The sequence below is a fragment of the Alexandromys fortis genome, unplaced genomic scaffold (assembly GCF_014885135.2).
Source record: "Alexandromys fortis isolate MF-2015 unplaced genomic scaffold, M_Fortis_MF-2015_v1.1 scaffold_84, whole genome shotgun sequence".
NCBI lineage: Eukaryota > Metazoa > Chordata > Mammalia > Rodentia > Cricetidae > Alexandromys > Alexandromys fortis.
In genome coordinates this window covers 5,113,071-5,128,992 of record NW_026068017.1, presented here as the reverse complement: position 1 = coordinate 5,128,992, position 15,922 = coordinate 5,113,071, and the positions used below count along the sequence as shown (strand labels likewise).

General features: G+C 42.8%; 1 protein-coding gene across 2 annotated transcripts in view; it reads right to left on the bottom strand.

Moving 5' to 3' along the window:
- Ndel1 (nudE neurodevelopment protein 1 like 1) overlaps positions 1–15,922 on the bottom strand; it is a 36,014-nt gene continuing 20,092 nt past the window's right edge. Inside the window, exons 6-10 of one of the 2 annotated variants that reach the window (XM_050162458.1) lie at positions 14,739–14,912; positions 13,202–13,293; positions 7,653–7,804; positions 4,295–4,329; positions 1–1,155 (exon numbers count right to left, since the gene is read on the bottom strand). In XM_050162458.1, coding sequence (XP_050018415.1) covers positions 1,148–1,155; positions 4,295–4,329; positions 7,653–7,804; positions 13,202–13,293; positions 14,739–14,912 — 461 coding nt within the window. In that variant the 3' untranslated portion in view covers positions 1–1,147. The remainder of the gene's footprint in view (positions 1,156–4,294; positions 4,330–7,652; positions 7,805–13,201; positions 13,294–14,738; positions 14,913–15,922) is intronic. The other variant, XM_050162457.1, reaches the window with a different exon arrangement.

Here is a 15,922-nt window from a genome sequence, read left to right as displayed (position 1 = left end):
TTGGCCTTTTTTTCTGTGAAATTTATTGTTTACACATTAAAAGAATTTTTTGGAGGGAAGTATCTTCTTTTAACCACATGATGATACTATACAGCTGCCCAGAGTAGGACACCATCGTAAGTCATTAATTAACATGCCATATGAGTCTGAATAAATAAAAGCTACAAAGCCCAAGTTATATACAAATATCTTAGGCAATAATGTTTACAAACCTATGTACAATAAAACAAATGTAAACAGTAAGTGCAGCATGAGATAACCAAAGGTGCAGGGACAAACACTTCTGGCCAGTCTGCCCCCAACTGCTCGCACCAACCAGCCCCAGAATCAGGCCCCTCAACCCTTCCCAATGCAACTGGACGGACCCTTCAGAAGAGAAAACAAAATGCTCTAAAAGATGTCACTGAACTGAGGGATCGGAAAGCTGGCGATAAGGTTGCCACCTGCTTCCTGAGTCTGAGGCACACAGAGGCTCAGCCCTGGAGTGCCCAGGTCCCAGATGCCCCTGCCTCCTGCATCTTGCTGCTTTGAGAGCAAGCCTATGTGGAATGGGCTCCTTACAGAAAGTCAGAAGGTACAGGATGGTCTGAACTGTAGGGTGAGATGGGGGACACATGATTGTGAGCACTAAAGATGCTTGGCTGTGAGCTTAGAAGGGTCTTGTCAACCTGATTGAGGAGAACTTCTAGAAGATCTGCAATGTCCTAAACACAACTAAATCCTATCAGCACAGCAAAATGGGGCTATGAGGCAGATGTGATGAACGGGTACTTCCACATCCAGTGATCGAGTAATACACGTATGTATCACTTGTGACCCACAAAAGTGCAATCATGTGAAACCAACGGCACTACGGCAAGAAGAGAAAATAGCCAGTATTGATATCGCGCAGAGTCCTGGGGCTGGGCAGGGCCCAGCAGCCGCCACTGCATGCAGCCTGCCCTCTGCCAGCGGTGGAGAGGCAGACAGGGGCACAGGGCTGGACCCAGGTACCGAGGGACGAGGCGTAGGTGTCCTGGGCTGCTGGAAGAGGGCAGGGGCCCCACCTGGAGGCCCGGCACTCACACACTGAGAGGCAGCATACCGGGTGCTGAGGATGGCCGTGAGGAACCCAGCCCAGGAGGGGGAGGAGCTGGATCGAAGCCGTTTACCGCCCTGTGGGGTGATCAGAACAGCAAGGGAAGAAGAGAAGAAAAAGAGGCTCATGTAAAATCACTCTACACACAGGAAATTAGCTGCTTTCTGTAACTAGTTCTCTCCCCTGCCCACAGTAAAATCCTGAATCCCAAGTGGTTGCCCAGAAGGCACTAGTGATAAGAGAATGGACAGACAGTTCACAGTCCTGGGGTTCTGAGGTCACACACCCTTTTCTAGGCAATTCTGTCATATGGGCCACTATAATCACATTCCTGATTTTTTTAAAGCATCAAAAGGTCTAAATGTCAATAGAGAGCTAGTTAAATATCCAACAAAACAATGAAATATAAATACAACTATTAAGAATGTAACTTACAATATTTTTAATAGCAAGGGAAAATAATCAGTATGTATTTGATACAAAGAAAAAGAAGCAAGCTATCCAAAATGCCTATGTTTAGTGTGACATTAAAAAAGAAAAGAAAAAAGAAAATGCAAGCAGTGTATAGCCTAGATTCTATTCTATTCCAGCCTTTTACACAGACACTATGGATTAATATAGTTAAGTCTAGATTGAAAAACTCTTTAGACACACACACATAAATATACAACATGTGGATTATATTACATATACACATATACATAATGGAATCATCTATATCATAGAAGGAAATTTTAACAAAATGTATTCTCTGGATTGTAGGTAAATTTTACTAGTTTATACTTTATTATTTTACATATCTATTGCAATACCAGTATCTTAAGAAGAAAAAAAATTAATGTTTAGCAAGCAAAGCCAGATAAGAGTTGAGGTTTTTTTGTACCTATACACGGCAACCCAGCTCCACACAAGCACCAACAATCAGGCACACCCAGCAAGGTGAAGAACCCCCAAATCCACCCACCAGCATGCAGCCACAGGAAGCGAGGAGAGGGGAAAAGGAGAGGGAGAAGCACAAGATCTCAGGAAACAATTTCAGCCTTTCTAGTTTAAAATACATCCCAGGCGAATCCATCCTATTAGCAACACTGAGGGACCACACTGCACCATTCTTGCCCACCACTGTCATCCACTTGCTTGTGGAAGGATCCAAGGAGTCGAACACAGACTCACAAAGAGACATTCTCTAAAAAGTGAGTCACATATTCCCTGCAAAGACCTCTGGTTCATAAACAGTCACACAAAGAAACAGACATGCAGAGGGTCTTGGTAAAGAACCCCAACTAAATTCAGGAAATAGTTCATGTATCAAGAGACTGAACACAGCTAGCTCATACCTGGCAATCAAGCTATACACAGAAACCAAGAGCAGTGGTTCAACTCCCCAGCCCCAGCCCATGCTTTGTTCTACTTCTGTGCTAAACAGCACTCTTCTCTCTTAACATCTTCCCCGAAAGCTGCATGCCTATGCTTCTGAGGCCTAGGACCACAGTCTGTTTGCCAGGACAGCACTTGCCTCACAGCCCCATCTGTAGTTTGCCTATGGAGACCCAGAGCTCCCAATACTCTCCAACAACCACAGGAAGAACTACAAGAGACCTAGTGTCCAACACATGAACCTCCACCCCTGTCCTTAGCAGGGGCAGGCAAGCTACACTACAGAAAGCCTCCAACTCATCACACAGGAGCACACTGTAGGTTGCCAAGAGTTTGTCATAAGGTCAACTGGGATGTGCAAAAGCAGCAGTCACCAAGACAGGTCCACACAAAGGAACAGGTGCAGAACAAAATTAAATGTACTTTAAAGTAGCATCAAGTTCATTTCCATTGTTACAGAGGAAATCAAACCAAGAGAAGATCCAGTTATTAGCTCAGGCTCACCAACGGAGCTATTATTAGTGACTTATTTAGCCCCAACTACCTCTGAGTATCCCACCCTTCCCCAGCCTCCTCTATTCACAGGCTGCTTAGGAGCCCTCAGTGAGCAGCCACTTCCATGCTCAGGACACATGTGGGTCTAGTGGGTCTAGTAACATCTCTGTGTGGTGAGAGAACTCGGAGGTGTGTTGGGCAGAGGTTCTCATCTAGCACTTCTTTTCTGAATCAGACGAAGGGAGTTAAAAGCAGAGGAAAAGAAAGCCAATCACCTCTGGAGAGGCCCCTTCAAGAAACTGTAAAATTTATTCAATGAAGAAGGTCCCCAAGGAGAAAATCCTTCAAATATACCAGGTGCAGATGTAGAGAGATAAATGCCCTGTGAGTCACACAAAGTTAAATGAAGGGCATATGCAGGAATAGAGACAGCCCTGGGAATCAAATATGCAGAAAGAGGCTCCAAGCACGCTACTAGTGAACTCACACCCCAAATCTAGCTAAGGTAAAACTGACTTCACCTCCAGACAGGCGCTTTAGCATCGGAAACTGCACCTCTGTGGTCAGTCAGGAGGGCTATCATCTAACAGTACAAAAAAGCAAGGCTCAGTCTGTCGAGAAGATGAAAGCTCCTGAGAGGGCGGGCAGTGAGGAGGAAGGAGGGCAACGTGAGCTGACTCGCAGAACAGGACAGAATGGACATCCAGAGCCAAGTCTCCCTGTGAGTAAACAGGACACGAAGCAGTCCCAGGTCTCTACCCAGGCCATGCCAAACAGTTCAGAAAGGGAAGGTAGATTCTACACACCTTCCATTTACCAGACCCAGTTTAATACGGAAACACAAAAGCAAGTGCAGAAGAAGGGAGTTCATTATCACCAGCTTCTGAAAGGGGAACGGACACAGAAGGAACCCTGTCCCCATGCTGACAGTGAGATGTAATCCTGGAGCCTAGTATCACCTCCAACCCTCAACTCAGACACTACCCTGCCCTAGAGCAAGAAATGCCACTCAGGACCATGACACTGGTCTAACTTTGCTGAATAGCTATCTCACTCACTCTTGCCAAGCTGGCTTCACCACCTGAGCTCAAGCCACCTTTGGCCTCAGCCACCTAGCTGAGCCCACAGGCACACACTCCTGGTGGGCTGTTGTCCCTGCACACAGAACTAACAGCAATGGTGTCATCAAGTCAGGAAGGGCCTTGAAAGCTCACTCATGGGCTAAAAGTTGGTTAAAGCCGAGTCAGCCCCATGCAGTTAGTAAACCAGTGTGTTAATGTGTCTTCCACCACCACACAGCATCAGTAAGACAGAGAAGAGAGCACAGCAAACAAATTGAGTTACCCATGAACAACGTGGGAAATATGACTTTTTCTTGCCTAATAAAAAAAAAGGAAAAATCATTAAAAGGCAATACAAACACTATTTTCACATCAGGCCCTGAAATGAGCCCACACCTCCCTACATACGACCCAGAAAAGCCTGACTGGTGGACCCATCATCTGCACCATGTGCAAGCAATACATATGAAACCAGATTAAAGTTATGGGAGAAAAAACATTTTAGAGCACATTCAAGTAACACACAAATTGCACACAAATTTAGTCTGGAATATAAAGATTATCCGTGGTGGAGAAACTAGGGTGATCAGGCACAGCAGCCTGCATCTGAGGGGCTGGCAGAAACCTCAGAGGGCACTCCTGGTTCTAAGAAGTCCTCAAATAACCAGGATCTGCAAACTCTTCTGACTCAGTTAAGGCCATGCACCCAGTTTGGGTGTGTGCAGCTTCATGTGGCAAGGCTACACTGCCTCTGAAGAATTTGAACACGTTCAACCCTCCCAAGAAAATCCCTGACTGTCTGCAGTCACACTAGTGAGCTACAGCAGAGACTGCTCAGGAACAGGGGCAGCAAGCCAAGTGCCACAGTCCAGGTTCACATGCTCAAGTCCTAAGTCACACTTCCCTTTTTCTACAAAGACCGGCTTTTCTTTGACAAATCAGAATATTAACAGTGTATCTACAAGTCATGCTACTGCCCTTTCCTCTTACAGCTGGTACACAACCATCTTGGATTTTCCCTAGTCAACAGGTTAAAAGCCAGGGTGACCACAGACAGCCAGAATGAAAGCAAAGCAGCAGGAAGCAGTAGCACAGCCAACCCCGCAGAGCAGTGAAGAGCGGACTCCTGAAGCACTAGCAGGTTAACACTGCACCGTGTATCCACAAGCCACTTGTTAAATAAAGACAAGAGACAATCCATAAAAGCGTATTTCGTTGTTGGTAGAAATAGTACAACATAAAATTTTCATAATTTAAGACAAAACACAAATAGCAACTATCTGGTTCTTTCAGGAAGCACATTCTCCTTTATTCAGTTCAGGAAATAGGGGAAACAATGCATCTAGCTGTTCCTGGGGGCAAGAGTTTGGGTAGAATTCCAGACACTCCTTTTAGTGTACACTGAGGTTCCACATCCACAGGCAGGTTCATCATCTCTGAGCGATGCCTGCCCTGGTACTCTGGGACGGGAGGCAAATACCAGAGAGCAGAACGCCTGAGTGAGTTTATTCTTCCCTCACTATGACTATCTGCCAGCACTTTCCACACAAAGGTCCCTGCCTAACCAATCCATCTCTGGTCCACGTCTCCTCTCACACTGTAAGATGCTGCCTGCAGACCACCAAAAAATATGATTTCAGAGACAGAGAGAGTCTAATAACTACTCAACTAGAGTAATCACAATTTTTCAACACTCTTGAAGACTTCCTCTAAACTTTCTCTGTATCATTCAGGGAATGGCTAGTCTAATGAGAAAATGCCTGTCCATGTTATGTTGTTCCAGACAGCTCAAAAATGGGTACTCCCAAGCCTGACGAAAGTTAATTTTATACTTAGTCCACCTGGGGAACCCTAAGAGATAGAACAGAGTTCTGACTTACACACTGATATTTTATAAGGTGCTTTTAATAGGAGGTCCTTGTTGTAACGGTCAGGATAGAAATGCTAAAAGAAACAGCAATAGACTGGAACACTCCATTACAGGGGCAAACAATAAAACTCTTAAAAGTAGACTGTAACCAAGAATGGTAGTATATGCCTTTAACCCCAGAACTCGGAGGCAGAAGCAGGAGGATCTCTGTGAGTCTGAGGCAATCCTGGTCTACTTAGTCAGTTCTAGGACAGCCAGGGCTAGACAGAAAAATCCTGACTCAGAAATAAAAATAACAGAGTAGAGTATATAGACAATCAGGTCTTCCATAAACAAACTCTAACTAGAGCTGTTCCTGCATTGTTGGTTTTAAAGCTGCCTATTCCACTCACAGGACACAATGGCAAGGGACGATGAGCACATCAGCTGCTGTTCCATGAACAACTACCCAAGGTAACAGACTGATTATAGGTCCCATATTCCTATACTAAGTCACACCATAACAAGAAGATAACCAGGCATTTTAGAGAGAAAACAAGATAAAGTAGAATGACAGGTACTGACATAGAAAGATACTGGCAATGTAAATCAAAACAGGCCAGTTACCAAGTAATATTCAAAGTGTACTCTTATAGATATGCTGCAAGAAGCTTCTAGCAGACGCATAAAAAATCTGCTCTGACGTGTCTGCAAATTAGCTCTAAAGAATGACAAAATCGTGCAACAGCAGAGAACTTATTTTCACTGCACATACTTCTATGCCACTGCTTCAAGCCTAAAAGCTTTTTTAAATTTAAACACATGCATACACACACACCTCTTCCCTTTTGTTTTCTTTGTTCTCAAAAATATTGAAAATATTCAAGACTTTGTATTTTTCCAAACTATTCAAATAAAAGGTTTGCTGTACAGTCTGAATATAATTGCAGTGTTCTCCCTTTTCCTTAAAAGAAAATTTGCTGAGTTTCCCAAGCTGTATGCACCCAGAAAGCAGGTCCATCAGAGCCCTGCATATTTGCCTGAGCCCAGCACAGGTGCATTTAGGAGTCTAACCCCAGGACAGACACTGCAGATTCCAGAGGCAACAAACTCCTTGGGGACCAGAAGAGAACAACAAATCTCTATCCTCTGGGATTTGAATAGTAAGATGCTCCCAGGGAGCCCAGCAGTGGTGGTGCAGACCTTTAATCCCAGCACTCAGGAGGCAAAGACAGGCAAATATCTGTGAGTTCAATGCCAGCCTGGTCTACTGAGAAACCCTGTCTCAGAAAATGAGAGAGAGAGAGAGAGAGAGAGAGAGAGAGAGAGAGAGAGAGAGAGAATTTGTAAACTTGCTGGATGGTGGTAGTGGGAGCCTTTAATCCCAGCAGTTGTGAGTTCAAGGCCAGCCTGGTCTACAGAGGTAGTTCCAGAACAGGCACCAAAGCTACACAAAGAAACCCTATCTCAAAAAAACAAAAAGAAAGAAAAAATTGGGGCTGGAGAGATAGCTCAGAGGTTAAGAGCATTGCCTGCTCTTCCAAAGGTCCTGAGTTTAATTCCCAGCAACCACATGGTGGCTCATAACCATCTGTAATGGGGTCTGGTGCCCTCTTCTGGCCTGCAGGCATACACACAGAATATTGTATACATAATAAATAAATATTAAAAAAAAAAAGAAAAATTTGCAATCTTACTAAAATTACCAGTGAACCCAAGGATTGGAGCTGTAGTTCAGTGGTAGAATAACTGTCTGTCACTCATTAAGCCCTAGGTTTTGTCCAAGACTTACCCTTTATGGAAGAAGGTTGCACGCCCTGACCTCGGGCACTCTGGGCCATTGCTATTCATCACCCCACAGTTAACGCTCCCTGGGATATAGGGTTTGCGTGATGCTTGGTCTTTTGCGAAGTTCCTGCAAGCTGCTAATTTGGATTCTAAAGCCTACAAAGAAAGAAGAAATAGCTGTCAAAACATTGGCCATACAAAAAACATCTACATCTCAAACCATTTCTATTTCAGGCTTCAGTCCTTAGCTTCCAGGATAATGGTTGTTAGTTAAGTCATAATCATTTGTCTTTCTAGTAGAACAAGGAATATTTACATTGACCCCCTTTCTAATGAGCTCAGAAATTTAACTTATTCCTCTCAGTATTACTGAGGGACACAGATAAAATCCACACCTTACAACTAAGAAAACCATAGTACCAGTAAGGAGAGAAAGACCCAGATCTTTCAATCCATCCATTATTTGTTAAGTTCTCCAATACTGGTTGAGGTGGAGTCTTTGTGCATTTGTGTAGCAAGCACTTAAGAATGCTTTTGGAATAGTCTACTCTTTATATAGGTTCTTAAGTCTATTTTTCCACTGCATTAGACAGATCTATTTCCACTCTTACATAAAATAAAGCCATTTTCTTCTTTCCACATTTTGGATTTTATTATTTAATGTATGTGTTTTTGCCTGCCTATCTATCTGTGCACCACTTGGGAGCCTAATGCCTACAGAGGGTGTTAGATCCCCTGGATGAGTTAGAGATGGCTGTACACAAGATGTGAGCTAGGACTTGAACCCAGGTCCTCTGGAAGAGCAGCCAGTGCTCTTAGCCACAGAGCCATCTCTCCCAACTGAAATGAGGCCATTTTCTTTGGCTAGCATACCGTAAACTGTATACCCGATACCTTCTGTCTATAATTAATTCTCCTATAAATGATAAAGGCCCTTTTCCGTTTCCTCTACATCTAGTATCCTTCTTTGCACCCGTCACATGCATGCCCCACCAGCAAACTGATCATGTGAGAAAGAGGAATTTTTCATTTTTCCACATTTGGCTATCATGAAATCCCTCCCTCCCAACAAAATTTCTCCCAAATCAAGTATCTCTCCACTAGCCCCCTAAGAAAAGGAAACAGTAGGCTATGGCAGGAAAGATAAAGTTCGTTCCAATTCACAACACTAAAGAAAATCCCCAGGTACCAAAAACTTTTAGAATCTGTTTGGACATCCTACCTCACATTTCAACAAAAACACATGAAACAGCACCAAAAACAAACTGAAACTTCTGCCTCTTTCTTATGGCAAAAGTACGTTAAATAATGACAGAGGGCTGGAGAGATGGCTCAGTGGCTAAGAACATTGCCTGCTCTTCAAAGGTCCTGAGTTCAATTCCCAGCAACCACATGGTGACTCACAACCATCTGTAATGAGGTCTGGTGCCCTCTTCTGGCCTGCAGGCTTACACTTGGATTTTTAAAAAATATGAAAGAAATAATGACCTCCTAGGACGCTCTGAGGAATATCCATCGGTGACTTGTAAATACATACATCCACAGTGACACCTTTAATCCCCTACATTCAGGGAAGGGACGTGTCTACCCGGTTGCTGAGCATCTGTCACGTGGCAAACATGAACTGTTTCAGGCACCAATGATACATACAGGTTGGAGAAGCACTGAGTCTTTTCAAAACTATTTAGACCATTTAGAAACTATTCACACCCAGGGGTAACTGAGATCATGACAGTGGATAGTAAGGCCATCACAAAAGGGCGGACAGTTAAAAGACCCAAAAAGAGGTCAAAGAGAAATGGGCAGATGGATAGGAATAACCAAAAAACAGTTTCAGGGATGCCAAGAAAAGAGGACATTTGGAGAAGGGGGAGCATATTGGCGCTGAATGTTTCAAATAAAATTCAGATCAGTGCACACTGGATTTGACCACACTAATATCCCAGGTAAACAGTTTTCAGGGAAGAGAGCAGACCAGATGTTTATAGCACATATGCAATCAAAATGCCAGCAAGGGTGATGGCAAAAGAGAAATGTAGTGCAGAAAGAATGGTCTTTATTTTTGCTTTTAAAAATTAAAAAAGACAGGCACGGTGAGAAGCACCTTTAATTCCAGCACTTCAGAGGGAAGAACCAGGCAGATTTCTATGAGTTCAAGGCCAGCCTGATCTACTTAGCAAATACCAGCCTGTCGGGGATACACAGTAAGACCATGCCTTTAAAAATAAAATAGCTAGGTCTGGTAAGTAAGCCCTCTCACTAGCAGGCAGAGACAGAAGAAGCTGAGGTCAAAATCAGCCTGCACTATAGTGAGTTCTAGGCCAGTGTGAACTATGTACCTAGTGGTCAATGTTTCAAATTAAAAACAGAAAAAAAAGAGGGGGCTGGAGAGATGGCTCAGTGGTTAAGAGCATTGACTGCTCTTCCAGAGGTCCTGAGTTCAATTCCCAGCAACCACATGATGGCTCACAACCACCTATAATGAAATCTGGTGCCCTCTTCTGGCCTACAGGCAAGATACTGTATAAATGTATAAATAAATAAATAAACCTTTAAAAAAAAAAAAAAAACTGGGGCTGGAGCGATGGCTCAGCGGTTAAGAGAACTGACTGCTGTTCCAGAGGTCCTGAGTTCAATTCCCAGCAACCACATGGTGTCTCACAACCATCTGTAATGAGATCTGCTGCCCAGAACATTATAAACATAATAAATAAATTTTTAAAAAAAACTGAGAAGGGGGACTTGATTTGGATAGGGAGTGGGGAAATGTTGAAAAAAAGAAAAAAAGAAAAGAAAAAAGGAAGAAAATGAGAGATGAAGGGAGAGAGGAAAGTGGCCAGACTTGAGAGTGTCACAGTTAAGTGGCAGCTTAACATTCAAGAGGCTCTGGGGGATCACAAGATGGCTCAGTGTAAAAGCATATCCCTCAGCAGATAAAAGTGCTTGCCATGTAAGCCTGAAAACATGTTTGTTCCTGAGAACTGAGTGTTTAAAAGAGTGTACTGAGTTCAGTTCCCAGAACACACATCAGCTGACCTGTAACTCCAGCTCTAGGGGATCTGATCCCTCTGGTCTAGGACACTTGCATTCATATGCACCTACCAACACACAGACACATATATACACATAAAACAAAATAAAAATAAATTCTTGGGGTTTTTTGTTTGGTCGGTTAGTTGTTTGGTTTTGGTCTTTTTGTTTTTGTTTTTTGAGACAGAGTTTCTATGTGCAGCCCTGGCTGTCCTTGAACTCACAGAGATCAACTTGCCTCTACCTTCCAAGTGTTGGGATTAAAGGCACGCACCACCACTGCCCAGTTCACTTTTTTAATGTATGTGTGTGCACGCCTGTGTGAGTCTATGTACAACACGTGCGTGCAGGGGCCCATAAAAGTCAGAAAGACAGAAGGAGTCAGAACCTGGAGCTGGAGTTACAGGCAGTTACAAGAAACCTTATGTGGGTGCTGGAAGCCAAACCTAGTCCTCTGAAAGAGCAGTAGTACTCTTAACCACTAAACCATTTTCCAGTCCCCTAAATATTTTTAAAAGAAGTTCTGGATTTAATTCCCGGAGTACGCTTACACACAGAGAGAAAGAGAAAAACAGCAAAAGAGAGAAAATATACATAAAATACACAGTGAAGCTGGGCATGATGGTGCATGATCTCCAGGGCAGAAAAGGGAGGGAAAAGGATATCTAGTTAAGGCCAGCCAGGGCTGGGCTACATGATGAGATCAAAAATAAATAAATAAGTATATAGACAGATAGACAGACAGACAATATTATCCTGCTTTACGATTATATGAGAAATGCTATATACATGAGCATCATATCATAAATGCTGCCTAATTTTCAACTTACAGAGCCAAATGACAGATAGCTCAGGAAGGAATAGGTGGGAGGAAGGAGAGGAGGGAATGTAATCTAACAAATGAATGAGGACCGGGAACAAAGCTCAGGGGCAGAATGTACACTTACTATTTGTGAGGCCAGCGTTCCATCTCTAATATCATAAACAAATTTATTTCAATTGGATTGAGAGGAGACAGGGTAAGTTCCCTTTTTACTTAAAGTTAAAGAAAATAAACACATCATTTTAAATGACGATAATAAACACTACAACCTTTACAACAAAAAGCGTTAAAAGCACTACTAATGCAGGAATGAGGAAAGTCAGCTGTATATACTGCATTAATAATTCAAGCCAATTAATTTTACAATAACTTTAAAATGAGAACTGGGAGCTAATGTGAAGGCTAGAAAATAGTCCACTTTAAGAGTGAGGGTCAGAGCTGAACAGTGGTGGCACACACCTTTAATCCCAGCACTCTGAAGGCAGAAGCAGACAGATCTCTGTGAGTTCAAGGCCAGCCAGAGAAACAGTGTCTCAAAAAAAAAAAAAAAAAATCAAATCTCAAGATAACTTCTAGCAATCCACTTCTTTAGTTATTCCAGGTGGCTGTCTCCTTTATGACCAAGATGACTACAATGAAATCACAGTGACACAAACACCAAGAGTCCTGAGGAGCAGGAAACAAACGAAAACAAGAGATGGCTGGTAAAGACCAACAAACAGCAGTATACTTGGTAAGATCCAGGTAGTAAGAAGGGTACATCCTATAGTAGCTTCAACTACTTGGTAGACTGAAAAGGAATATCACCTTAGCTCATGAATTTGAGACTAACAAGATGCTATCTCAAAAAACAAAAAGCCATCAGCAGGAAAATCAGTTTCAGGTTGGTGAGATGGCTCAGCAGGCTTATACTTGTGGCCAAGCATGGTAACCTGAGTTTGATCCAAGGGATCCATGTAGTAGAAGTGGAAACTAGACCTGAAAGTTGTTCTGCCTTTCACAGGCACATGTACACACACACACACACACACACACACACACACACACACACACACTTTTTAAAAACTTTTTGTAAAAAAGAAAAACCAGAGCTGACTCAGAAGTTAACATCACTTGCTGCTTTTGCAGAGGACTCAGGTTTGATTCCCAGCACACACACAGCAGCTCACAACCATCTCTAAGTCCAGTCCCAGGGATATGACACCCTCTCTGACCTCAGCAGGCACCAGGTACATGGTGCACAGACATAATCAACTCATACATAAAATAATAAATCAATCTTAAAATTAATAAAGAAAAACCAGCTTCATATTTCAAAAGCCAAGCTACTGAAAAAACTATGAATGAGGCACTGAAGCTGAAGTGGCCAACAGCAGTAAGACCCAAAGAAGGCCCAAGCCAGATGTCCCACAAATACAAGAAAGAGGAAAAACAAGAAGGATAAGAACCATGGGGAAAGAACAGAATTTGAGGAGCTGCATTGTAGACAGGACATCAATGGGAAACAGGAAGAGTGCCCATAGGTAACCTCACAGCCCAGGCCCATCCGAAAATGCCTTCTTAAACCCAGGGCTGGGGTGTTTCTCTAGTCTCTCTCATGGGTCGGTTGATGCTGGTGCTTCTCAGCTCCATAGCAATTCCCACCACAGGAACCTACCTCAGCAGTGGAAACACCTAGTGATAAATAATTAAATGCTTACCCCTACTTTCCGCAAGAGATCTCCCACGATGTTTAGTGCTGATATCCTAGCAGAAGGAGTTAGTGGACTGGTTCCAAAACCATTTGGTATAGCTACAGAAAAAGAGAGCAGAGTGACGACATCAGCAGCTCCTTTTCTATTTGTACTGATATTACAAAGCAGAACACATTTGAAATAAAATCATACTAGTTCAAGACACAGACAACTTATAAAAGTGAGGGATCATAAAGAGGCCTAACCATTTGGCAACTGGTGCATAACTTAGACTACATCAATGTCACTACTCCAAACTGCTACAAGGACAAAGATCCTGAAACATCTCAACAGGTATTTCTAGAGATCCTAAAAATAGAACTGTGAGGGCAGAGGGCTGCCCATTTTATCCTTAACAGATACTACTAAGGTACTCCATTAGAACACCTGCCACATATGAACTCAAGAGACTGGCAGCACTCACAGCCTGTGCAGGCGCAAGCCAGAAAGGGACCCAGTGCTGAGAAGGGGGAGTAGACATGAGCCCCTACCCCTAACCAAGAAGCTATCTCCAACTGAAAACTGTCCACAAAGGAAAAGCTCATTTCTCTAAGGGAGTCTCACACAGGTAGATAAACCACACATAAGGGCAGACCCCATGCCCAGCAGTCGTGTGTGTGTGTGTGTGTGTGTGTGTGTGTGTGTGTGTGTGTGTGTCTCATATTGCTTTGTTTGGGCTTCTTTTTTTAAACCTTACTGGTGTTTTGCATGTACATTATGGTTTCTGATTTTATGTTTTATGAGATGGTGTGTATGTGTGTGTGTGTCTACATATTTCTCATTTTCTTGTTAGTTTTGTTTTATTCTTGTTTGTGTTTGTTGTTGTTAATGAACTTGTTTTTTTAAAAAGAGAAAGAAGGTAGAGTTGTGGGGGCTAGGAGGACCTGGGAAAAGATAAGCAGGAAAAACTATGATCATAATACATTGTATAAAAAAAAAAATACCTGTGAGCCGGTGGTAGCGGCACACACCTTTAATCCCAGCACTCGGCAGGCAGAGGCAGGTGAGTTGAAGGGCAGCCTGGTCTACAAGAGCTAGTTCCAGGACAGGCACCAAAGCTACAGAGAAACCTTTTCTCAGGAAAAGGAAAAAAAAAAAAAAAAAAAACACTAAAAGAATACTATGTCAAACTGGGAGCGGCATAGGCGTGTGGATCTATCTCTGTGAGGCTGAAGCCAGGCTGCTCCATATACATAGCAAGTATCAGGGCAGGCAGGATTACAGAATGAAACATCTCAAAAAAAAAAAAAAAAAAAAAAAAAAAAAAGTCCAGCCTGGTCTACAGAGTTCCAGGGCAGCCAGAGCTACTCAGAGAAACCTGCCTCAGAACATAATAAAGCTTTTAATTTTTCAAAAGTTTCACTAAAGTTGCTCCTCCCTCAACTGCAGGTGTCATGTCATCTGTCACGCATCAAAGGCCTTCGTTTCACAGCTATTAGAGTAACTGTAGCATCACATGCACTACACTGACCACCTAGCACAGCTTCAAAGAGAAAACACAAACCTTTTGGTGAAGGAAAACTGTTTTCTGTTCCTTTGCCAACAGGCGTTGCAGGCAGGGAGAGTGAAGCTTGGACAGCAGAATCCATCTTCTCACAGTCCAGAGTTGGGGAGCTGGGAGCAGACTTTCGGGTCACTTCTTGTTGTCGTTCCCGAACTGCTAGCTCTTGTCTTAAATCTGCAAAATGTTGAAGACAAAAGCAGAAATCCTTACTAAAGGGAACAAATTATCCTGCAAAGTTCCAACTAAAACATTATAAAAATATTCCTCCTAAGTTAGTAATTCTCAAACTTTCTATCTAAAAATGCTCATCTTGAAACAAAATTGTGAGCTCTATAATTTAAATAATCTGTTAGAATTTTAAAGCATGGGCCAGTGAGTCTCAGTAGATTAAGGCAGCTGTTAGCAAGCCTGCAGTCTGAGTTCCATCCCTGCGACTGATGCGGTAGGCTGAGGGCACCAACTCCTACAAGCTGTCCTCCGACTTCCACATTCATGAAGTGGCACAAGCACACACACTTTAGATAAGTAAATATTACTTTTAGAGAGAATTTTAAAATGCTAACCCTCAGAGAACAATATTATGCCTAAAGGCGAAAAGAAATTAATCAAGGAGGGCTGGAGATAGCTTATCCACAGGACAAATTCAGTTCCCAATCCGTGTCAGACTGCTCACAGCTGCCTATAATTCTAGCTCCAGAATCACAAACCGATATATGCAACTTGTATTCACAGTTGCATTGTTTACAAGAACAAGAGATGCAAGCAACCCCACAGACCACTCACGGAGGAAAAGAAAACAAATGTGTGCAATGGAATTTTCAATCCATTTTTTTCTTAAAAGAAAAGAATGAACAATTTTCCAAAACTTGTCCTCTACACTCCACACTCATGCCTTTGCACTCATGCAGACAGGTACAGGTATAGCACACACACAAACACACACAGGTACATGCAAGCATGCATGCACAAAAAAAAGTAAAAATTTTTAATAATTAAAAAAAAGAAATACTGCTGGGCGGTGGTGGGGCACGCCTTTAATCCCAACACTCGGGAGGCAGAGGCAGGCCAATCGCTATGAGTTCGAGGCCAGCCTGGTCTACAAGAATTAGTTCCAGGACAGGCTTCAAAGCTACAGAGAAACCCTGTCTCAAAAAACCAAAAAAAAAAAAAAAAAAAAAAAAAAA